The sequence below is a fragment of the Cryptomeria japonica genome, chromosome 8, assembly GCF_030272615.1.
Source record: "Cryptomeria japonica chromosome 8, Sugi_1.0, whole genome shotgun sequence".
Lineage (NCBI taxonomy): Eukaryota > Viridiplantae > Streptophyta > Pinopsida > Cupressales > Cupressaceae > Cryptomeria > Cryptomeria japonica.
This window is the reverse complement of record NC_081412.1, coordinates 579,369,909-579,395,673: the sequence shown is the minus strand read 5'-3', so window position 1 is coordinate 579,395,673 and position 25,765 is coordinate 579,369,909. Positions and strand designations below refer to the sequence as shown.

The 25,765-nt window shown below is 35.7% G+C and overlaps 1 protein-coding gene across 2 annotated transcripts; it reads right to left on the bottom strand.

Moving 5' to 3' along the window:
* Positions 1-2,352: 2,352 nt before the first annotated feature.
* LOC131034417 (autophagy-related protein 13b) lies at positions 2,353-24,780 on the bottom strand. 2 transcript variants are annotated; one of them, XM_057965893.2, is made up of 4 exons: positions 24,441-24,780; positions 22,329-24,107; positions 21,624-21,766; positions 2,353-3,385 (listed from the first exon to the last, which is right to left on the bottom strand). In XM_057965893.2, exons 2-4 carry the CDS (start codon positions 23,601-23,603, stop codon positions 2,992-2,994), a joined length of 1,812 nt encoding a protein of 603 aa, XP_057821876.2. In that variant the 5' UTR covers positions 23,604-24,107; positions 24,441-24,780; the 3' UTR covers positions 2,353-2,991. The 2 variants fall into 2 exon arrangements, with proteins under 2 accessions (XP_057821876.2, XP_057821877.2); XM_057965894.2 differs by having other exon boundaries at positions 24,562-24,780.
* Positions 24,781-25,765: the final 985 nt, after the last annotated feature.

The window sequence follows — 25,765 nt, the reverse complement described above, 5'->3', positions numbered from 1 at the left end:
TTCCTTGTTTAATGGTCATTTAGCTTTTTAGTTAATTAGCTTTTAAGCTTTATTTAGCATTTAGCTTTTTCTTTTTAGTTAATTAGCTTTTAGCTCTTTAATCTTTTACTTTAACATTATGTTCTAATTATAGAACATCGTCTTGTAACCTCTATATATAAGTGTGTATATCGTTCAATGTAATCATCCGATTATTGAATCATTCATTCAATTTACCTTCGCCACCTTTGCAGGCGAATTCATTGCAAGGCATTTCCCATTAATGCATGTTGAAGAAAGTGTCGTCTAGCCTTTATTCAATTTCCTATGTAAGTTTATCAACTAGTTTATCTCTCCAGTCGCATACAAAGAAGGTTAAGTTGCTTCAGACCCTCGATTATCAACTAGTTTATCTCTGCAATTGCTTGCAAAGAAGATCAAGATGCTACAGATTCCTGAAGTCATGTCTGGTGAGGAGCCATTTGGATTTAATATGAGTGTCTACCCTAGAGCAATCTCATGTTTTGGTGCGAACACTCCCATTTCTCTCTCAGCTTCCACCCGTCAAGTCTCCTTCAAGAAAATCACGGACCTAAGGCTGAAAAGGCTCCTCCTATTTCCCGAGCCAATGGTTATCCTAGCCATAAAGCTCATCCTTGGCAGTGGACATATTAGCAAGGAAGAATATCCCCACGACAACACCAACATCTCATCTCAGTTCATCGCCTCCCTCATGGATCTAAAGCTTGACAAACAAGCAATTTGTACCCTCACCAAAAGGCTATTTCCTAATGACATCCTGCTCGAATTGCAAGAGCTTCTTAACAAGGCGCGACATGATTCAAGGGCTCCTCGACCGAGCGAGAGAATTATCTTCAACATTCCCGACAAGCTGATCAAATTCTACCCTTTTCTGCTTGACCTTATTGGTAAGGACCTTCAAAAGCACAAATCCTTTGCAGCATGGGTCTCAGATTCCTAAAATGGAGGGGGGAAATCCGGAAGAGCTTCTAGAATTCGACAGACTTAATGGTGTCTTGCCTTCAAAAATTGAAGCGGAGGAACCCCAAGCAAAAGAGCAGGAGAGGTGGTTGCAGAGGCTCGGGTCGCAATTCTGACCAGTATAGGGGATGTCCTCCAAGTAGAGGCTCTGGAAGAGTCCGAGCTCCAAAGCCTCCATCAATGCCAGAAGAAGACTCTTAACCAGATAGGTGTTTCAAGCTGGGATTTTTTCCTTTTGAGGCCGTCTCAAAGCCTTTAGTTGGTTTTTTAATATTTCTCTACTAAAACAAAACTTTCATAAACATTCTGCTATGCTTTCGTTTTCGTAGCTTTAAACTTCGAAAATATTTTTGAATCCCTAATGAGGTTTCGTAAGGTTTAATGTTTATAAGAAAAACTTCATGTCCAATCTGAGCCCAGAAATTTTTTGAGGGCTTTGGAGTTGGTTTTCCCTTTGTGTGCGTACTCAGGGATTTAGTTTCATATTGTCTGTCTTTAGGCCCACTGGGCTTTTTGGAAATCTGGGATTTAATGCTGTAATCTTTCATATGAATTAATATATTACTCTGGCAATGTCTTAATCGATAAAAAAACAAATTCATCATCTTCTTCACAAATGGCTCTCAGACAGTTCAATTTTTGCAACAATATGTTCTATTTTGTGTCAACTAATAACACGTCTCTGTTGGGGCCAATCCCTTATCACTAGCGGTCTCTGATTTCTGATAATTCCACCATCTTGATTTGAGCACAAATAATTTATATTCTGTCATAAACCCTTTGTCAACAAATCTCAAATTCTGCAAATCAAGCAACTAATAAACTGAAATTACATCTCTAATACAAAATCAATAATCCCTTTGAAAGCAGTGTAACCCTTCATCAGTTTTCTAGCAAATACAGCGTCAGTGAACATTTTTCTCTTTTGCAAATTTCCATGGTTTCCACTGTGAATATCCAACCTGATACAACTACGCTGGTTAATTATGACATTCCTGAGCATGTTGAAATTGTGAACAAATGATGTCATAGCATAAATATATCCCCGACAGCTTTGGACCTCAAACAAACTATATGTGAAATGACCACTTAAAGTACCCAATTGCAAAATATTTAAAACCTCAAACAAAGAATATAACACAACAAAATCTGAAATCAGATTAACATTTCCAATTTCTATATCAGATTATGTAAATTGAAAAACTATTGACCATTTGCTGTGGAGGAGCATATAATACATTATTACAGTGTACATCAATATAATTAGATTGGCATATACCTAGAAGAATTACAGCAATGTTTCAGGTTTTTTAACCCTAATACACCATTGTAATGTATATATATCTTCAAGCAAAGAATCTAACACAATGAGACCTGAAATGAGGTTACTATTTACAATTTTTACATCAGATCGAGTAAATGAAAAAAAATATTGGCCATTTGCCCTGGAGTACATAATACATATCGTACATCACTATAATTGGATTGGTGTAAGCCTAGACGAACAACAGCAACAGTTTAACCCCAACGAGTATCTATACCTGTTATCCACCAATTATGAATCAGTTACAGATAGCCTTGCTGAGACTATTCGCACTTAAGCAAGAAAAAACATGTAGTTTTGTTGAAATTTTCCAGAGCTTTGTCAGCCAGCAAAATCATTCTATGGTCTACTTACAACACATGCCCTTTCAAGTGTCTGATTTCAGAAGATTCCTCTCTCAAACTACTAAAATGCCAAATCAGTCAAAATGGCTATCTGGAAATGAGTTTGTTTCTCATCTCATCATATGCTTCTACAATTAATATTTAGATATCTGAAAATCTCTAGTCAAAGACTCAGTTTATCAGCTTCAACAGACGAGCATTTAAACAACAAAAACTATACACTGTACAATTTGAGGGCAAGTTAGTACTGCCAAACCTTAGTCTGAATACAAAATGACCTTGCAAACAATAAAATATGAGGTGCTGACCAAGATGTATTTCACGTTTAACAAGATTCACCCTTTAAAGGCACCTTCCTTTTGGAACTCCACTTTGCCTCAGCAAACAGTCTTTAATTTCCATGTAATTTCTAAGTTCGTTTAATGCATCAGCAGCTGTCTTACAGGAGAATCTACTACGATTGGAGTACACAGTTGAACTGCTTGTCACACCGCACTGATTTTCATTGCTCTGACACTGAAAAGTTTCTTTTGAAGAATCACTCCTCCATTTATCAGCACTGGCTTGTGAAAAATCTAAAGCATTTCTACTATACTGCTGCAAAGGTGTTGCTGATTTAAGCATCTCTACAAGTTCACCTAAAGCAGCATTCTGTGATCTTCTTGGTGCTGAGACAGTCTGGCCTGGCCCTTCCATAACCTCTTGTATCCGTAATTTCCCATCAAGAGAATCAGCCCTATCATAAAACATAAAATCATATGAATAGAATCAGCTACGAATCAGTCATGCACCAGTTCACCATCTTTTAACAGAAATTAATGTGAAACAATCTAGATGGAGAAATATTTTAGAATCATCGTTTTATTGAGAGTAGTTATGGAACTTCAAAGAACATTAGAAAAACTCACAACATATACTAGATAAATACTCAAATACAATATGCTCTGCTCACATTAAAACCAGTTGTATTGACCCTCTACATGAAAACTAAGAAGCATACATACAATGTGAATTGTGAGAACATTAAACATAAAATTTGCCTAAAACTGAAGATCTCTGATTGTATACTTCATTTCAAATATGACTTCACATGATGACTGCAGCATCCTATACCAGCTCACCAAAAACATTCTCTGAGAAACTTTAACTGGTTAATTCTTATATTTGAATGACCATGTAGCCTCTTTATGCATTGTACAAGCATATTTCTAGAAAATAATACCATTCACTTCTTATCATGTTTTCTTTCCTTACTAACAGAAAAGAAACAGCACTTGCTCGGCTAAGCATGTAATATTAGTAAGATAGCAGCAAAACTACCTTAGTGATGAATCATCACTTACCCCAAGTAGATTGTCTACCCATTAAAACTTGATTACAAGTACTTGTCAGAAGCTGTGAATGAAAATTAACAATCCATAATCAATTTTGATTATGCTATAAAATTCCCTATTGTACCATAAAAGGCAAGTCACCAATAAATATATTGAACCTACAAATAGTAAAATGAAATAAGCTGCCCCATTAAAGGGTTAAGAGGCAAAGAGTCAAATGGAACTGCAAAACGTCAAGCTTTAGAGATAGTGAGGTTCAAACAACAAAGGAGTCGCACAAAATGTTTTATCAAACTCAAGTTCAATGGGGTTTCGAGGGGTAGTCCAAGGTTGATCCCAAAGATGCTATGTAGATTGGGAGGAGAGGACACAAAAGGGATTGATTGGAGTTCCATTGGATGAGGCAGTCCCTCATATTGGCAATTACTCAAACTCAACTAAATTGATTAGTGTTAGCAAACAAAGATTAGGGGGCAGCAGATTTTCTATGTTTTTGTCATTTTGTAATTGAAATGTGTCACCTTTGGGCATTTTGTTGTAATTTTTATATAATATATATGCACATTGATGATGGAAGTAATGAAATTTTGTTAATTAGTCTCAATTGTCATGTTAAATCTCAATTCAACTCTAATGTTATGTCATTAGGTTCTATAATGTATATGGTGAATGCCTCGTCATATACATATTTGAAATTTATTTTATTTTAAAATGTTCCCTATTTTTTAATTGCCATCCCCTAAAAAATGGCCTCCTAGAATGTAATGTCCCCACTTTGAAATATAATTTAATAATAAATAATGATAATAATATTAAAATACAAAAGAATAAAAATATAAAATGATAAAGTTAAATATAATTAAAATTTAATTAAGTTAATGAATGGTCAAAAGACATGAAATGAAAAATTGTGACTCTCTCAAACATGAGATATAAAAGGGAGAAGATAACCTCATTTGAGGGGGATAATGTGGAAATCAAAAGTGCAGATATGGTTTAAATAAGAAGTGCAGAACTGATTGTGAAAGGTTGTGTCCCTTTCAAAGGATAGAAATAATAAAGAGACTCTTTCAAAGGGTGCTAAGGGTGAAGGGTGTGTCTCTTGCCAAAGGGCATACATGATGAAGAGAGGTGACTCTCCCTCACATTGGAGGATATAAAGTGGAGAAGTTTTCATTTGAGAAGTAGGCATCCATGGAATAGAAAAAATATATGAAGTATTAGAAGCGGATTTAGAAGCAGACCTAAGTCAGAATTATAAGAAAATCTGGAAGAATGATATGAACATTTATCAAAGAGATCAGAACACAAATACAAATCTGCAAATAGTAATAAAGCACGCATTGAAGGAAAAGAAGAGGAAATATTAAATCAATAACCAGAGAATCAGACTTGATGGAATAGAAAGGATTTTCACACACACATATATATTTGAGTATAGGCAGCAGATCAGATTGATATAAACAACAAACCTGTGCATTTAAAGAGGCAAACAACATCAAACTAAATCTGTCCAAATTAGCACAATAGACAGAAAATAGACAACCTGCAAAAATTCTACAAGTATATTGGGCAAAATTTAGTGTCCTCCCAAAAGGGGACATTACATAGAAAAGCCAACCCAAAGTATACCCTCTGTCCCTTGGCATCCCCATCCCAAAAACCTGGTGGATCATAATGTAGTGCATTTTGCATGCTCCAATTCAAAACTTGGCTGCCACAGAAAATGAAGATAAAATAGGGATCACTTCAGTAAGTCTGACCTCGAGCATTATTGCAGGCAAATATCGTATTACAGTTCTTAGGAAACTCTATTAGAAGGGCTAGAAGGCTATATTGTTCAAAGAAGATTGAAGAAGAAAATGCATTCTTTGAGGCCAAAGAAGCCAATGGTCATGCTCTGTTGCAGCTAAGGCCAGCATATAAAATTCACTGTCATGTTAATAGAATGTTTGAATGCATTTCAAAGAGCTTAAATCATCCTCTCCTATATATCTCTATAAATGTGGGCAAATTCAGGTAATTGCAGCCACATACATCAGCTGAGCATTCACTAAAGCGATGCAAATTTCGAAGCAGGTAATAACCAATGTTATTTCTCACAACTTACAGAGCATTCCGTACAGCTTGAACAGCTTGAAATACAGGAACACTATGTAAAACAGGGGCATATTGAGCTGGCGGCCCAAACCAACAAAGAGAGACAAGGAAGCTCATGCATATATTCCTGTTTGTTTTAAAAGGCTAGTATATGTGCTTAACAACTAAAGCTCTGCGTAGCATGGTAGAACATGAAGCTCAGACAACTCTATAAAGTTTACTGGGTAGTATAGAAGAAGATATAGTATAGCAAATGAAGATGAATAGACTTATATAAAAGGAATCAGGGTAATGTATTGTGCAGCCCAATCTGTATAGAATTTAGTACAAAAGATGAGTTTGTGTAGCATTGCAGCACCCAATACTGAAAGCAGAATGTGATGGAATCCTTTGAAACAACTGTTAAAACATGGAATTTCAGATAAATACACAGCCTTCACTAAGAAGTCCAATGCATACAATGTGATGTCCCTTTTTGTTTTCCCCTTTTATTTTAAATAACAATTAATTATTAATAAGAATTCCTGACTTTTAACTGGCTGATTAAATAATTACCGCTAAGATTAAATCTGTGTTGCCCGGAAACACGTTTCCACCCTAAAGGCACACGTTCCAAAAATAGAAAAAGTTTCGGGGATGGGGGGATGGCCAGAAACGTTTCCAAGCCGTCCCCAATCTAGTAAAATTTTCGGAAACCGTCCCAGAAACTCGAAAACAGTCAACGATTTTGTCAGAGACCGTTGACCATCCCTGGGATGGTTGGGGACGGCCAAGCCATTCTCTGACCATCCTGGGGACAGATAGCCGTTTCCGATGGCAGAGGCATTTAAAAAAAATTATGAAATTTTTTTTTATTGCAGCGATATTTATTATTAATTTTTTTATTTTAATGAAAGCGATAGTCATAGCAATAAATTTAATAATAAATATCGCTGCTATAGATATGAGACATCTGCAAATTTTTTATTTTAAAAATTTAATGAAAGTGATTTAGAAACTTAATGAAACTTTGTACGATCATAAACTTCATTAAGCGAAAGCAATAGCGATATCATATGAAGTTTCATCATCCTCTTCAAGATCATACTCTGACTGTCATAATAGAATTAAAACCACAAAGATATAAGCATGATCATGGTTTCAAAGGAGTTATTAGTTTAGGTTTCCACCAACATATCGCTAGCTCCTGGAATCCTTGAACATGCTTGGGAAGACAACAATTTGAATACAAAAGATTCCTAATCGCTGTGCATCTGATGTATTTCTTGTTTTACATGGACCTGTATTTATTTTGAGTGGAAGACATTTTTAGCTGATAGCAACTCAACTGGTACAAGTTCAGCAAGACATTGCAACATTTTAAACCACTATTTTAGAAGGTAAAATCTGATGTTTGTGTGGGTGGTGAGGACATTGATCATTTTTTCCTATGGCCTAATTGTTTATAATATTGACGGTGTGTTTTTTTTTCTTCCTATTATAGAAATTGGATATGCTTTACCAAGTTTTTGCATTTTGGGATCATTTGATTTTGAAGGGTGGGATGAAACATTACAGCCTAAATCATACACAATGGAGTAAAGAACAATAAAAAACTAGTTGTGTTCTTCATTATTTGCATTGAAACAAATTACAAAACGTAAATGGAATTTATTCACACAAGATCAAACAAATATCTGAAATAGCGATGTTATTCGATTTTTTTCTTTTATCTATCTGAATTCTGCAACAGTGGTGTAAGATATTACAATTAAATTATAGAAACATGTGGACACTTAGAGTTGATGAAGCTGTGTATTAAAATATTTTCTCCAATTATCTAATTTTGAAATTTATATCAATTAGCAAATCATCACAATATTCAAATTCTTTCAATAAGACTTTTTCTAATGGTAACAACTTTTATTCTTCCTAGAATTCTTCTGCAATACTCAAAAGTACACATGAAGGTAATCAATTTAAATGTATGTGTGTTGAGGTTTCCAACATCATAGCTAGAGAAAGACTCTTCCATCATTATTGTTATGGGTCACATAATAGCTTCTCACTATTCTTCTCTGCTTTTTTCTGCCATTACATAAGTGCATCTTATATCTTTGTGGTTTTAATTCTATTATGACAGTCAAAGTATGATCTTGAAGAGGATGATGAAAGTTCATATGATATTCGATGAATGATCGTTGATTCAATGATTTTAGATTTAGAATCTAGATTCTGATTTATAAATTTTATAATTTATTATGTTGCTATTATGAATGTTTACTGTGTTATAATGTTACATAAATTTCAGATTTCCACATATATATATATATATATAGCCATCCCCTGCTCCGAGAAAAAAAAAACGTCCTGGAAACCTGTTTCCCAATCCCCCCGTCCCGGAAACTCAGGGTAACATAGGATTAAATTTATTAAATTGCTTGGATGCTCTAAAATCTGCCCAAATTTATATCAGGTCTTATTTTTTGTAGTACTGTCAATTTCTTCAGGTCTATACCAGTTTGATGCCTCTAGTAAGGGATTTTCGTCCACAAACTCAACAAGGAAAATAATGAGTTTCTGTCCTTTAACCTCTGCTATGAGGTGTTTCATCCTCAGATTAAATGAACCACAATTCCATGCCCTAAAGGACTAATAATCCAATAAATAAAGATGTGTTCTTCATATGGTACTTTCTTCTCCTTGTTTGGTGTCTCATATATATTTTTCCTTCAATGGTCATGATTTTCACATGCCCCTTGACTTTTGATTGGAATGAACATTAATTTTATATTTTAGTTTTTTGATATTTAATTTATTAATATTACAATCTCATTTAAAAAAAGGAAAACATTACAGTCTGCCATTCCCAAGATTGCTTGTCCTCAAGCAATCACATACTAGGATACTCTTGGAATTCTTTCTTCACTTCACCGAGTCTTTCTTGGAGATACCAAGATCCCACCCAAATCAAGCTTGGAAATATTATGAATCTCTCTAATGATACAATGTATTTCATTAATAGCCTATCTACTACAAAGTCTTGTTGTACAACTTTGTCTTTTATGTCTTCAAACAATTTTGCTTGATGATTCATATTGTGCTGCAAAGTTTCATGAGTCACACCCAACTCTACTAATTGCTCTATCCCTACAACTTCTAACTTTCTCAAGAATCATTCTTTATGGAGAACCATTTCACCATTCATCTTCTTCTCGTGGCTACTCATGTCTAGGTATGAATGTAGGCTGTGTGACTCTGGGTGGTCATCCAAGTGGAGTTCTATTGTTTTGTTCTGACCTTGAATGATTTGAATTACTAACTTCTCCTCCATTAGTTCGTGCAAGCATGAGGGAATTGATTGTATTGTTCATTTTTTGAAGCATTTTATTTTAAGGAGCAATTGTGTTGTTTGTTCATGTCTTTGCATATAAGCATTCCACTCGTTCTTTCATTCTTCCTCTCAATAAGCCATCTTATTCTCTCTAATTTGGTTGCTAGCCTCTTGTAATGCTGCCTCTAGTCTTTTCTCTCCAATACATAAACTAGATTTAGACCCGCAAACAGGTAGGGCTGCTGCTCTTATAACATTTGTAATGTCCCTTTTTTTATTTTTGCTTATCTTTTGCCTTAAATAAATTTTCGGCACCCACAATAATACTTGCATAATTAATTATAAATATTAGTTTAAATTCAAACTTATAATTTTGATAATTATTAACTTTAAATTTAACTCTTAATATAAATTTGAGAATATTAAACTTATATTCTGATGTAATCTTTCCTCCAATCTGCAGCTCTAAAGTTAGGGTTTTTCATCCACTAACTTAACGAGAAATTAAAGGTTTTCATCCTTAAATCTCTGGTCTTCAAGAGGTCTTGTCCTCAGATTAAATGAACCACAATTCCATGCTCTAAAGGAGTAATAATCAAATTCTTGGTGTAATTATTTATTCATATTGGCTATAATTACACTTTACTTAAGTTTACTAAGGTACATGCATAACATTGTAGTTTGCATATGACACACTAAGTGAGATGTGCATACATTGGGAGTGTGTATGCAAGAGAAATTCCACCTTTTATGGTGTGAAATTGTTATTACTTTATCATATCCACTTATCGTTGAGTGATAATTCCACCTTTAGTGGGTGATCCACCTCATGTGGAATATTTTACTATTTCTCCTACCTACCCTTGCATCTCATTGATGCCACATGTCATCATTGTGTGCTCTTCTGTCTCTTAGCCTTACCTTTATATGCAAGCTCATCTACATTGTATGTAATTTGTAATGATCCAATTGATCTCATTTTTCTCTTGATTAGAATACAATTTATTCTTATCAAATATTTTGTCTCTTGTGCTACTCAATGTGCTCTTGATCTTGGCTATTTTCAACAAATTCTTACATGGTATCAGAGCCATTAGGGCTTCATTGAGTAGTCTTTTTGGAGAGATTTTGGAGCTTTGTTTTTTTTGATCTGGAGAGCTGCACATTTTGGGGGCATCCTATGGCAATTTTGACCACTCCATTGCGTCCAAAAGGCCATTTCCAAGAATTTTGACTACAACTACGCCTATATTTCAGTTAAAATTGTTTGAAAAGCAAAAAAAAATTAGTCGGGGGGCCATTTGGCCCTCTCCCGAACAGCAGCTTAGAATTTGATTTTCTGTCATTATTAGATTCTTTGAAAAGAAAAGAAAAAAATCAGATCTGGACATTTTTATGTGTATTGAGAGCAATATACTTTGTTGTGCATTCTGACGCTTCCGTATTATAGCCTTTATTCTGCCTTCTAGATCCAGTTGAAGGTCTTTTTTTGTAGCAGATGATTGTACTTATTTGGCTTCTTCTTGGATTGGTCAATATTGATCCTTGATCAGCCTTGGCGCAACATATTTTTGAGTCGGCTCCATTGATGATTTGGTCGGCATCTTGCATCTTATTCACAAATCGACATTTAATGAGGATTGGCAGTTCTATTCCCATTGCCAGCTTATTTTGTTTGGTGCTTCATTGATATCTTGCACGATCTCATTGAATAGATCTTTATTGTCAATGACTGCGGGTTTATTATTGTTGACAGAGCAATTGGGAATTTACATACTATTTTAATCTATCTGATCTGGTGCAGCTCATCGGCCCACGTTCTTCCGGCAATTTGTGATCTGTGGTCAGCTTTAGTAGACCCGTTTATGCTATGGGTTGATATTTCAAATCAAGTTCCATTCCTTGTTGGCAAGAGTTTGAATCTGCAGTTGTTCCTTGGCAACGACATTTCTTGATCAAATCATTTTTTTTTCATTTCCTCTGCGCATTCCATTTGTGTTGGTTGCATTAAAAAATCAGCCTTTGTGGGAGGCTTTGTTAAGTTGATCAGCGTATTGCAGGGGGCGGATCTTTTGTCTAAATGTTTGTTTGGCCAACCATTCTCTTTTTGCAGGTTCATAAGTCTGCAATGTCTTGTCTACATAAGACATTTGCAGATTTCCTTTTACAATGGAGTGTGGGGTAAGGAGGCCCCATGTGGACCCCTCCATTGTATATTTTTTTTAAAGTTTTTTAACAAAAACTTTTCTAACAATTTTTTTTTGAAAAATAAAGGATTTTTTAGCATCAAATGCATGCTCAAATCAAAATAAATTTTTGATGACATCACCATATCTAATGGAATTTTGACCCCCCTCTCATTGAGGTTTTCAGTTTGATAGGTGAACTTTAAATGGTGATATCTTGGGTATATGACATCATTTTTCAATGCAATTTTTTTTTATTTGGGGTAGAATTCCACACTCTTCGCAATGGTTCAAGTGCTTTTCCATTGTGATCCATGGATTTTTCAAAAAATGCAGATTTTCACTGGTGTAGCTGAGTAATCCCCATTTTTGCAACTTCAGAGGCTTCGTTCGGGGTCTCATACGACCTGCTTTTCAGGTGCCCTTTTTCTTGAAAGTGCATAATTTTTTGTCTACTTTCACATGGTGCTATCAGATTTTCACAATCTTGAGTAGAAATTGTACTTTCAGTATTTGGCCTATTTGGTACTTACATTTTGCTTGGATCTCAGTTTAGATCACTTGCAATATTTGTTGAGGTCTCTTATAGCCGCCTATTTAAGACAGTTGTAAAGTTGAAATCAAAAGTCCACTTTGCCCTTCTTTGCAAGTGGCCCATTGTACACGCACTAAGTATAAAGTGTCAAATCATCATTTTGGCGGCGGCAGCGGAGGGCGGCTCTTGATTGAGTAATTTGGCGGGTTGTCATGTGTGACTGTGTCTCTCTTTTCTTAGTGCTCTTTCATTTTGTTGCTATGGATTCTCCTAAATTTCCACTTTAAACTCCACATAACTATGCTTCTTGGAAAATTGATGCATGGAGTGAGCTAATGGAAAAAGGATTAACTCACTATATTGATGGAACTATAACTGCACTAGCTGATCTTAATGCTCACATGGAATAGCTCACTAAAAACATTATGGCTATTGGCACATTGAGGAAATACATATCAAAGGATCTCATCTTTCACATTGACAAGTGTAAAACAGTTAAGGAAGCATGGGATACCTTGGGAAAATTGTAGGGTCAAATTGATGAGATTAGAGGCTATCAACTTGATAATGATCTCACTATGTTGGATCCCAAGAACTTTGATACAATCCAAGATTATGTTACCAAGGCAAATGAGCTAAGAGCGTAGCTGAAGGATTGTGGCATTGATAAGAAGGATGCACAGTTCGTCTACAACCTATTGGGAAAGCTTCCATCAGAGTATGCAATATTTGTTTCTAGCTTCCAAACTCATCGCTTGATAGTGGGTAGTTCCTTCACTATGCCGACATTTGATGCATTCACAAAAATGTTGATGTTGGAGCAATCTAAGTTGTTGAGCATGGGGATTCTCAAATCTTCAAAGTCACAAGCTTTGGTGGCTAATAAAGGTAATCAAGAGAATCAAGGAAAGAATTTCAATAAGAAGCAGAAGCAGTCTAAGCCTAAGACACAACAAGATGGAGCATAATCTTCCTCTCCACAACAAAAGGATTCTACTTCCTCACCTAAGGGCAAATCATTTAAGGAGAGGTTTTGTTCTTATTGCAAGAAAAGTGGTCATGATGAGCATCGTTGCCACACTAAGCAAATCGATGAGTTGATCAACATCCTCAAGAAGAACAACATTGATTTGCCATCCACTTATAAGAAGAAGGATTCATCTCCTTCCCCTTTCTCGCAGTCAAAAGATAAGGGACAAGCTCTTTGTGCTACTACAAGTCATGATTCAGGGAGATGGCTTCTAGATTTAGGGGCTTCTCATCATATGGCATCTCTACAGTCTATGTTCTCTTCATTTGATCCTTGTCATATGCCCGCTATTTTGATGGGCAATCATACATACATAAATGTGATTGGGAAAGGATCTATTGCCATTGGGGATAACTCCTTCTATGATGTGTTGTGTGTACCCCATTTGACAAACAATCTTCTTTCCATCTATCAAATCACTCATGGGGCAACAAGGAAAATTGTGGAATTCACACCTAATATAGATATCATTAGAGACTTGGAGACTAGAGCTATTATTGCTATAGGGGTGGTGGATCATGCATCTCGGTTTTATTCCTTTGCCGATTTTGTTCCTATTGATGAGGATGATTCTTTCCCTGATGATCACACTTCTTATGATGATTCAGATATCAAGGAGAACTTTGGGTACTTGAACTTGGGAATTCTCACATGTGACCCCATTCTTGAGCCTTGCATACCATCTGCTCCTATTGATATCACATCACCTATTGCACTTGATGATGCGGATAGTGCAACAATTTTGCCTTCTTGTGATTTAATGCAATAGAATATATCTTGTCTTCCAGCTTCAGTTCATTGGGATGACTACTTGATAGACATTGAAGGTTTGTTTGTGGAGTCCAACATTGCAGATTTGGAAGGCATCATTGATGACATTCATCTTCTCTTTGATGAAGGTGATCCTTCTTTGATTGTTGCGAGGGAACACTCTGACCCTCTTGTTCATTCTCTACATGATCATTCTTTTGAGGTTAACATGATTGTGGATTCTTATGTACAGCATTTGGAGGTCTCTTTATCCTTAGAGAAGACATGTGAGTCTTGGATATTGTTCTACATTCATCTCCACTAGATCTTGGAGGGCCTTTTTCAGTAATGTGGATCAATACACCACCTTTGGAGGGGGTAACTTTCAACATCGACATGGGGACACTTGAGCAGTTTTCAAAGAATCCATTCATCATGAGTTTTTTTCCTACATCTTCTCTTCATGATTGGGGAGACTTCATGGATACACCTTTGGTTTTGTTTCTTCCCAAGGGGAGGAATGTTGTTCGATGATCGTGGAGCATTTTCTTCATTCAATTTTGAGCTTCTACCACTGGTGCAGATTCTACATTGAGGGGGGGCTACTTGGTCTCTCTTTTTCTCTCATATGGGGGGGACTTTTTCCTCACATGGGGTTTTGTCCCTCACATACTTCTTTGAGAGTTCTTTGTATAGTTTTCATCTCTGTTTTGGGTGGGGGGGAGATAGAGCAGGCGAGTTTCCCATTGGATTTTTCTCTCTTTCCCTGCTTTATGAGAGATTGCATTTGCATTTGGATTTGTACATGGGTACCTAACATGGCCATGTCATCGGGACCCATCTTGCATTGTTTAGTTGCATTGTAGACTTAAGTGCATTCCCCTAAGTTGCACTTAGGGGAGGTGTTGGTATAATTATTTATTCATCTTGGATATAATTACACTTTACTTAAGTTTATTTAGGTACATGCATAACATTGTAGTTTGCATATGAGACACTTGGAGAGATGTGCATACAATGTGAGTGTGTATGTAGGAGAAATTCCACCTTTTATGGTGTGATATTGTTATTACTTTATCATTCCACTTATCATGGAGTGATAATTCCACCTTCGGTGGGTAATCCACCTCATGCGGAATATTTTACTATTTCTCCTACCTACCCTTGCATCTCATTGAGCCACATGTCATCATTGTGTGCTCTCTTGTCTCTTAGCCTTGCCTTTATAAGCAAGCTCATCTTTATTGTATGTAATTTGTAATGATCTAGTTGATCTCATTTTGCTCTTGATTAGAATACAGTTTATTCTTATCAAATGTTTTGTCTCTCTTGTGCTATTCAATGTGCTCTTAATCTTGGCTATTTTCAACAAATTCTTTCACAAATAAATAAAGATGTATCCTTTATATGGTACTCACTTCTCCTTGTTTGGTGTTTCTTATATATCTTTTTCCTTCAATGGTCATGAATTTTCACATGCCCCTTGACTTTTGATTGAAATAACATTAATTTTATATTTTAATTTATATTTTTTTTTTTTAATTTATTATTATTATCATCTCATTTTGAAAAAAGGGGACATTACATATAGCAATACAAATTCCAGCATGGAGGCACCTGGCACAGCCATGCAAACCAATCAAAGAGAAAAGCTCCGAGTATGAGTTTAAGGATCACCAATACAGTATGACATCCTCCAAATCATTGTCCAACTACATATAACAGTAAACAAACACATATCCGACACAATGTATAAATTGACCTTTTAATGAGCAGCAAAGACCAAGACCAAATAGTATGGTGCATAGTTGGACTACTCACCGAAAACTTTAAAAACTCAAGAGTTTTTCTTCAAGGCGAGTTTTTATGACTTCTAATCGCCATAAAAACTCGTCGAGTTTTTGGCGAGTTTCTATAAAAAACTCGGCAACACTAAAAAAAGAGGCCCAAACATGTCAAAAAATTATCTAATTTTTGTTTTTTCAGGTCAGTTTCATTCTCTATCCCTCTCTTTCTCACCCTCAGACCTCGACGAGGGGTGCTGCCCTCAACCTAATTTTAATTTGCAGATGCTTGGTGGAAAAGTTTGGGTGGACATACCCCAAATCTCAAAAAAATTGCCCTCAAAATCTTATGTAAACCTTGTAGTTCATCCAGTTGTGAGCACAATTGGAGCTTGTTTGAGGCCATTGACACGAAGAAGAGGAGCAAGTTAGCTCAAAAACGCCTCAATGACCTTGTCTTTGTGCAGTATGATCTTTAGTTGCACATAAGGAAGGTTAGAGGAAGCACTACTTGGTCCAATTGATTTGGATGATATAGATCCTTACATTGACTAGATATCACAGGAGCAGCCTCCATTGTTTATAGAAGATGACATCAATGATTTGGAGAGGTAGGCTACAAAGGAGGGGGGTGGATTTGGTTTCACACTGGATGACATTAAGGTGGATGAGGATTCATTGCCAGTGCCAGAAGCAGGTGGAGACATAGCTTCATCCAGGATGGAGGATGAGCCAGCCATACCGAGCGAGGAGGCACAATCACGCCCATTGCAAACTTCTAGGACTAGACCCTCTAGTTCTACCTCTCCCCGAGTTTTTGATAGAGCTGGGAAGAGAAAGTTGTAATTATAATTTGTAATGATGTATTTACTTTTGGTTTTACAAAAACTATTTACCATATTGCTTTCAGGCTTCTACCCATCAGCATTCCTCATGAGGATGCGATTTTGTAAGCACTTTGCACTTAAATATATCTAGAATCAGCTTGTTTCTTTTGTGTTATCATTTATTGACTCATTGGATGCATCTTCTCATTAAATTTAAGCGTGTTTTTAAGTTGCCGAGTTTTTCGCTGAGTTTTTGCCAAGTTTTTTTCCCAGGGGCTTGGCGAGTCGAGCCGAGTCGCGAGTAGTCCAACTATGGTATGGTGCATCATTTCAAACATTGTACAGCATAGAAATTACCTTGCAAGGACTTCCAACTCTGCTCCATACCAAGGCGCAGCCATAGTGAAATATGGCACTACATCTACAATGCCATGCACAAGATCATTGTGCAGACATCTGATATATTGTGAAAACATTTGAAGAGGTAGGCACACCATTCTTAAAACATAGCAATATATAATAAAATTATATCCAGTGCAATACAAATGGAGTCCACAACAACGAAGTAATCCATTTATCAGAAGCATTGGATCAAAGGACAGCAAAACGCAGAAGAGTGTCAGTCTATATGTCAGAAAGAGTTGTGCATCATTGGCTTGGAGAGGAAAAACTATCAGCGCTGCCACCATATTTGGAAATTTCTGATGAAAAGGAAATCCATGGCCAGATCAAACTCAAATGAATTCTTTTGATGTCGATAAAAGGGGGTAGGCCATTGGATTGAAGTGGTTTGATGTGGCATTGATGTGGCATTGGTGGGGCCCGTGAAGGAAATTTGGCTACAAGAAAGGATTAAAACAAAATCATTTCACGTGTAGTAATAATAAAAACATTTCATAAACCAAAACGAAGGTGAACCCTAGTTCAATTGACCGAATGATTTGATTAAAAGGAAAATCAGATCCAGTGATAAAGGACATGATTTTATCAATTTCATATATGAAGGATATTATATGAATATCAGGGTAATAAAACCAAGGTGAAATATATTATATTCACCCTTGCTGTGAAACAATCATGATAAATGATTAAGTGAATCCCATTAATAATATTTACAAATGCGCAATATATTCATATTATAAAGTGAGAGCTTTATAATAAATTAACGGCAAATATTATACTCACTTCATATGTACCAAGGTGAAATATACTATATTCACCCTTGCTGTGAAACAATCATGATAAATGATTAAGTGAATCCCATTAATAATATTTACAAATGCGCAATATATTCATATTATAAAGTGAGAGCTTTATAATAAATTAACGGCAAATATTATACTCACTTCATATGTTTGCCCTGAGACCTTGTCAAAACAAATAACAAGAATATAAATGTAAGGCGACTTTCTCAAGTTATCCTAAGATATAATAAAGCAAAAGCTCCTACTCTTTGTGCCCTAAAAGTCATTTTGAGAGCTCGTGACAGAATAAGAAGGAAGAGAAAAAGAAAATGTAATGTCCCCTACAAGAATTTGGACTATTTTAACCCATAATTAATCTATGGGAAAAAAAGTACTTATGACTTAAACTAACTTGATTAGGAGGTAAAACTATCTTAACATGAATCCAAACAGTGAAAATGTAATCTTCTTTCTGATATTGAAATGATAATTCAATCTGGTTTATAATCTCAGATTTTCTTGTTTATTCAAATTACTATTTCTATATATATTTATATATTTTAATTTATTCTCAGAGTAATATATATTTTACTGCAAAGTAATTCTTATAAATATTATAATAATTATCATAATTATATTATTATTAAGTTCTGCATAAGAACATTATCTTATCTCATATATTAAGCACATCACCAAGAACAAGGATGTTTACTACCTGTCAGTGAATATGGATCTGTAAGGACCTTAAGTCTATATGACCTAAATCTTTGTACTTACTTAAACTGTTAAATTCAAAGATACAAACTGGTTGCACAATAAAGATTCAGACTAGTTTAGAAAAAGAAATACACACTGTAAGGAGCTCAAAATTGCTTGTAGAACATTCAGATTTTTTAGTGCTTACACAGATTTAGAGTATCAATAAACACGTTTCAACTTAAGAACTGCAAAATCAGGAATATTTTTGCTATTGAACTGATATAGTGTTTCTTTACAACAGCAATTTGAGCTTTCAGATTACATAGAACTCAATATATAATTCAATCAGCAACACACGCTCTTGAGGGTTTCATCTCAAGACCATATAGAGCTCGAATAGCAACAGTGGTGATCTCTTGGGGGTGTCGTCCCAAGACCCAAATCATGCACAAAGGCAGACCAAAATATTCAGAATACCAAAAGTAGAGTCTTCAATATATACCCACTTCAGGCAGTACATTAACTTGTAGTGCAAGGCAAGTAAACAATCTGATTGCCTTCAATGAAGGGATGCCAATCTGTAAAGAGGCCAACCACAGTTAGCAACTAGTTGGCTGAAGTTGGTAGAAGCTTCTGGTTCACAAATAGTTGCAGACAGTTGGCACATAACTGCCAAAGAGAAATCCTAGGGCGGTTTGATGCTAAAGACAAAACAGATCTAATTTCCCTTCTAGGATACAGCTGTCACTACAAGACAAAATGGATACAACTGCCACTACAAAAGAAAACTAGGCTTCTTCAAGAAGCCGATGGTTCTAAATTTCTAATAGCAGATTCCAGATAATATCTGGTTTTTTTCCCTATAAAGGATAAGACTAACAGCTGGCATAAATCTGATTTCTTCCTCTGATTTTTCTGGAAGGAGACAAACTAGCACAGTTAGTAGCCAATACTGCCATCCAGGCCAGGTGGCCTCATCTTTCATGGGTTCATCACAGGATCTGCAGATGATAATAATCTCTTATTCTTCGATCTCTTTAAATATCATTTATATCTTTATGCCTTCATGTAGAAAGGCATCCCTTTTGAATGGTCATAGCCTTTAATAATTAGTTTTACCTCTTCCTTAATGGCACCCTTTCATATTTTTCTTTAATCGCTGCTCTTGTTGCATTAAAATTTGCTTACTAATCAAAGCGTTGCTCTTAACAAATGTTTTAGCCTTATTCATTTATATCTGTAGTTGCTGCTCATTAATAATGTTTATTAACATAATTCACTGCTTTCAAATTGCTGCTATTAGCCTATTAATGATTACTTAATTGTTGCTTTTGATTACTAAACAGATCGCTACCTTCTACTAATTGGTTCACCACTTCCTATTGCATTGTAATAAATCGCATTATTAAGGATATATGATGAAGGCACTATCTTAAGGAAATGATGAATCGTTGTATAGTGTTTACTGCTTGATTTAATTGTTTATAAAAACAAACTAATGGTAATCGCTGCCATACATTGATTCCTTTATTAACATATATTCGGTAATTAGTTTGAACGCTGACTTGCTGTTCGTGAGTCTATTCTTGACGGCCCCTTGATGCGTAATCAAATGCAATATTTAGACATCAAATTAATTTAGAGGATTAATATTTAGATGTAGGGATTAATGATTGTTTTATTAATAATATCATTAATTTATTAATATGTAATATTCTTTTATAATATATAATAGAAATTTATTTGATCTGAATATTTCAAGAATATTATTATTTAAATAAATATTAATGATAATATTTAATAAATAAATAAAAAGTTAGTAATTCCAAATAATCATTCATTGATAAATATATTAATTAATAATAGTAATTGTTTCATTTAAGATATAAATAATGATCAAGGAGGGAACATGACAGAAAATGCGTTGGCCCTTGAGAACGGAAAGGAGAGATTTCAGCATGTAAAGAGATTGGGAATACAAAAAACTGAAGGCAATAAACACCAGATAGAGAATATAACATTTAGAAGCATTTATTTTCTAATTCATTAATAAGCCTTTTCAGCAGTATTGATGAGCCAAAAGATGTTAGCAGGGATGACAGGTAAAGAGAGAGGTAATTCATGCAGAGATTTGGAATCTTCGATGGTTTCCGCACATGATTAAGTGCAAATGATTTCTTAAGTTATTTTTAGTTTTCCCCTCTTTCCCTTCTTCTCTCTTCTCCTTTCCGTACTCTATATATGGTATGCAGTTGTTACATTTGCACGAGGGGTTTAGAAAGGATTTTTTCACACCCATGCTACTGGAGCTCTACTTGTATTTATCTTTTCTTCGCTCAAATCTGGAATGTAATATGTATGTTCATGCATGTTTTAAGTTCTCCTAACTGTTATTTTCTCTTATTCCTTTTGTTCTGGTAGCCTTTGTGTATCCTAAGATGCTATAATCTTCATGAGCAAAGATTGCACTAATTACTAGATCAATAAATGAGGCTGTAATGATTTTCTCCTTCTTCTGCTTGCTCAAATAACTGGTCTTTCATTGGTCTGTGAGGATTTAAGTTGTATTCTTTGTTAACTATCAATGTGCAGATTGCTAGGACAAAGTAATCGTCTTATCCAGTGAATGGTCTCTAACCATTCACTTAAATTTGTTGTCCATCTGTATTTTCTTCAGCTCTCTCTTTACTTTTCCCTATAAAGTGCTTTTGGGAGCTCATTGAAAATCATACAGAGAGCAGGCTTCTCGATCCTGGAGGTTGTTTTGTGAATGGCATCCCACATTCACAAAGCTTCCCATGGTTGATGTCTTCAGGAGTTTTAAGTTTATAGTGTGTGTAAACTTGACGTCAACACATAAGTAAGAATGTAACTTTTTCCTAGCAGGGGCCCCAATAGAACTGCTACTAAATTATCAAAAAGAAGAAGCTGAACTAGGATTTCCTAAATACCCTAATATAAAATCCAATGAGATACTGTTGACTTCAATGTTAATTTACCATTGGTATAGCACTCTAGTCATCCGTAATTTAGATTTGAAAAATGCCATATTAAAAATTTCAAAATCAGCTAGAGTTGACTTAGATTGTAATTCAACAAAGGTTTAGTTTTTCCATAATCAATGCCTTTGGCACTTGGCCATTTCTCATGGAACATTAGAAAAAGGTTACAACCTGTGTAATAGCTGAAAGATGAGAAACCAAAAGGAATGCTAGAATTCTATTGAAACTACCTGCTTCTATAGCCATCACTCTCATCGCCATCAAGTGCAAAGAGGCAAGACAAGTCTTCATCTTCAGCTTCATTAGTATAAGAACATCTGCTTGATCCTCTAGAAAGTGTACGCCGCAGTGAGACATTGTCATCTCTCTCATCCTTGCAAACCAGAATTTAATTATTCTCTTTGTCAGAATCGGTAACGATAAAAATTATAAAATTATATCAGCTGAGGGAACTTAAAATTCAATTTTTAAATTTGCGAAAGGGAACTCTAAATTCTTGCAGGGTAAGTTTCAAATGATAGCATGACATTCACAAAACATGACGGGATTCAACTCTAGATAAAAATAATTATTTACTACAACGATACAGGAAACAGGCTTGAAAAATGAAATGAAGGGATGTTATAAGACGGTCGAAAAATAGCTAAAGGAATTGAGCAAAAAAAAAAATTGAATTTTAACAATGGCGAGCAACATAGAACAAAACGTAAACTAAGACCAATGTAAATACCAAAATGCAAAAGAGCAGAACCTTAATAATTATCACAAAAAAAAGCTGCTAGTTCCCGAAATGTTATAGCACATCATTTGTTGATAGTGGATGATTGCTAGACTAGAGATCCAATAGGGCATATGGATAAACATTAAATTTTGAACTCCATTCTTCATTAAGAACGAAAAAATAATCAACAAAAAATAAAAATTATCCTACCCACCTTGTGGCCCGAGTGTGCTTGTCGTGGAACAACCGAATTCCCAGATGTTGATGTTGAACTGAGAGCACTATGAGAGTAAACAGGTATAAATTTAGAATTAGCAGAAACTGCTCGAGACAAAGCATGAGCCTCCCTAGTCCAGTTGCTATGATGAGGAAGAGTATTTCTGCTTTGATCCATATTCTGAGGAAGACTTCCAGTTCGTAGAAGCCCCCGGGACACACTTTCATTTGATAAGCGACTCCGCATGGGGGGTGAGGGAGAAGGTGAAGCAAAGTGATCGACAATGCTATGGCTTCTTTGAGGAGGCACAGGGAGCGGTGGTGTACGAGAGTTGATTAAGGTGCCATGGTAATTGGGATTAGGGCCTGTTGGGATCATGCTAAAACGATGCGACGGGGATTGCTGTGGCGCTGTGGATGGAAGTAAAATCTTGTTGATACCCCCACTCCAGCTATGGCATCTTCCGAATCCCGTAGTTTTAAATCCAGGGGAGCTTGGCGCAGACAAAACATTGTGCTTGCCCCTGGAAGTGCCATGAAACCTCCTGTCAGAACCAGGGCTCCCACAATAATCCGGAATTAGCTGTGTTATAGGGGTTTCCAGTCTATCAACCTCGCTGCCAGATCTGCAAAAAAGGTTTGCAAAGTACGAGACAGAAAGACAAAGCTTACCACACTGTGTCTCCACAGGGATAAAATTGTCATTTTTCATTATGCCCTTGGGTAGGGTCATTGGATTGGCTGAAATCCTGTAAGTCAGTTTCCTTGTATTGTGACTCGGAGGGCTTTTCTGCAGGTATTTAAATACCCTATATGCAGGTAACAGCTTTGTTGTGCAGCACAGAGACCGAAGAAGTGACACTGCCTTATTGTAAAGCACTGACCTTTCCATATCAGCATGGAGAGCAGAGGAAGATGCATTCAAGGCATATTGCACAGTCCATCTCTCTAAAATAAAGCCCCTGGAAGATTGCCCACCTGGCCGCGCTATGGAAGCTCCATCTGACCCAGCCAAAAGTATCTCCACAAACATTGGTTCCGTTGTAGGGGTTTTGCTCCATGGCTCTAAAATGGGGAGCTTTGCGTTGTCAGTTAAACCTAAATTCAAATAGAACCATTTGTCCCTATCCCTCGTTGGTGAAGAACACTGTGAATATTTAACTTTAGATGAGGCTGACCTCGACACAGACTGAATTCTAGACTCCAAAATTACCTGCACCACCTTACGAAAGAATTCAAAAATAATGGGCTGAATTTTTTCAGGCTCCCCCATGCTCAAATGCACTAGCTCAAACAATAAGATTTACTGCACAATGCTCACTAATCAACAATTGAAAGCCTTCTAATAAAAACTCCAATGATGTTACAATCTCCAGCTCTACCGAGTCCTTAAACCCTGATCAGTTTTTCGAATCAGCATACTTGACAGTAATCTACACGGTGCTCAGCAAATAGATAAAAAGAGTAAAAATACTCTCTGGACAAAGACACATCCGACTGCAAGCGGCTACAAACAAAATTCTCATCCCTCTGGTCTTTACTCAAACTGGAGCTCCAAAATCCCAAGTTCCTAAGAAAACGGTCTACAGAAACAAAAACTGCTGAAACCCCCCAAGTCCAGCACTACTCAGATCGTCAAATTTTGCTCTGTTTTTGCCAATCAACTCACTTTGCAGAAATTGAACACACAACGGGCCGTCAAAACAAATACAAAAAATGCCCCCGGCGATTCTAACTCACCACCTCTCTCAGCGGCTAAAACAAGCTCAACTGCCACCTGATCCACAACTGGTGCCAATCAATAATACAAACCCTCAAAACAAAAGTAAAACCACTACCTAAATTACCAACTTCAATACTCAAGAAATCCAAACAAACCCTTCAGTTGCAGAAACTTTAAACAAGAAACAAAACCAAAATATATCCCAAAATTGCAAAAACCTCAGATACACAAAAATCGGCTCTCCCCAATCCAACATGGGACCTGCAACAGAATCTTAAAAACCAAAACTAATTGCAAAATTCCCCTCACAAAACATTCACCGAAATCACCCTTCTGGAATGCATAAAATTAGCTGCCAGCAATTCAAACACAAAAAAGGGGTTTTACCAAAACAAAGCAGCCCACTGCAGACCAGGTAATAAACCGAATTCTGCTCTTATTTTGTCCACTGCAACTTAAATTACAAAAAATAAAATGAATATGAGGTACTGATAAGTTAGTTCAGTACAGTTCAGCTTCACTGAAATCACCCGTCAGAGATTTCCACTTCTATTGAAGTCAACATCAAATAATTCTCCCTTCTGTCACAAATATCAGAAAATTCTTCCCCATGAGTTAACTTCCAGGTTAACTCTGAAAGAGGTAATACGTTGTAGGGTTTGGAGAAGAAAACAAGGAAGAAAGAAGAAGAAAGAAGAAGAAGAACAGAAAGAAAGAGCAAAACACACGAATGTGAAAAAAGGATATTTATATTTGCCCAAAGATTCGATTTTTCAAAGATTCAAATGCAGGCCCCTTAGCCTGCTTGACTGCCACGTGGACACTTGGGCAGACTGGACCACTTACCGAGAAGCCGTTTATCGCGTGGGAAGTGCTGACATGTCCGAGTAGACTAAGAGATTAGGGGTTTCTGTTTTCACGTGGCTTTGGTTGGTGGTTAAATTTGGGAGACTTTTTTTAATTAATAATTAGGATATATATTGAGATTTTTTTATATTTTAAATAAATTATAATATAATGTGTAAATATATATTTAAATTATTCAATTGTAAGTAGACTTTAAAAAAATTATTGATTAGGAATTACTTTATTGTAAGGATGTAATATTAGATTTTTTTAAAGAAATTAATAATAAATAAGTTATATTAGTTTATTGTTGTAAAAGAAGAATCTATTTGGATGAAGTGGTATCTCATGGTATGGATACAAAATAGAAAATAATAGAAGATTGTTAGAGGTGCATGAGATCAAGAATAATATATTGGATAGTAGATTTTGTTGTTTTTGCATCGTCATGTGTTGACCTTTTTGCCATTTAGTTTATTAACGAGGTCTCTCATTGTCTCTCATTCTCTCCACCTAATCTTCGTTGAATAGATCTTGAAAAGAAGTTGTTAAACTATTTTTGTAGCTGATCCTTATTTCATTGTACACTTTACAATTTAAAATAAAGTGTCTTTCACTTTCCATAACCCATGCAATGCACAAATGAAGTGTCTTTCACTTTCCATAACCCCTAGAATGCACAAGGCACAAATCCCCTCTTCCCAAGTTACTTCATGGATTAAGGTTAATGTAGTGAATGTTATTTTAAATTCAAGCTTTAAAAAATGATTTCTCTTTTTATGGACACGATTGGATCACTTTCTTTATTTAGTGCATAATTTTCTTTTTAAATTAAGAAAAAATTATAACTCTTAAAAATCAAAAGA

What these genes read in the sequence shown, in the direction of transcription:
- LOC131034417 (XM_057965893.2), bottom strand. Translation starts at nt 23,603, where the DNA reads ATGGGGGAGCCTGAAAAAATTCAGCCCATTATTTTTGAATTCTTTCGT. An exon ending in AAGCACACTCGGGCCACAAG is followed by an intron (nt 21,767 to 22,328) that starts GTGGGTAGGATA and finishes CTGGTTTGCAAG; the next exon opens with GATGAGAGAGATGACAATGT. An exon ending in AGTGATGGCTATAGAAGCAG is followed by an intron (nt 3,386 to 21,623) that starts GTAGTTTCAATA and finishes GTTTTATGATAG; the next exon opens with GGCTGATTCTCTTGATGGGA.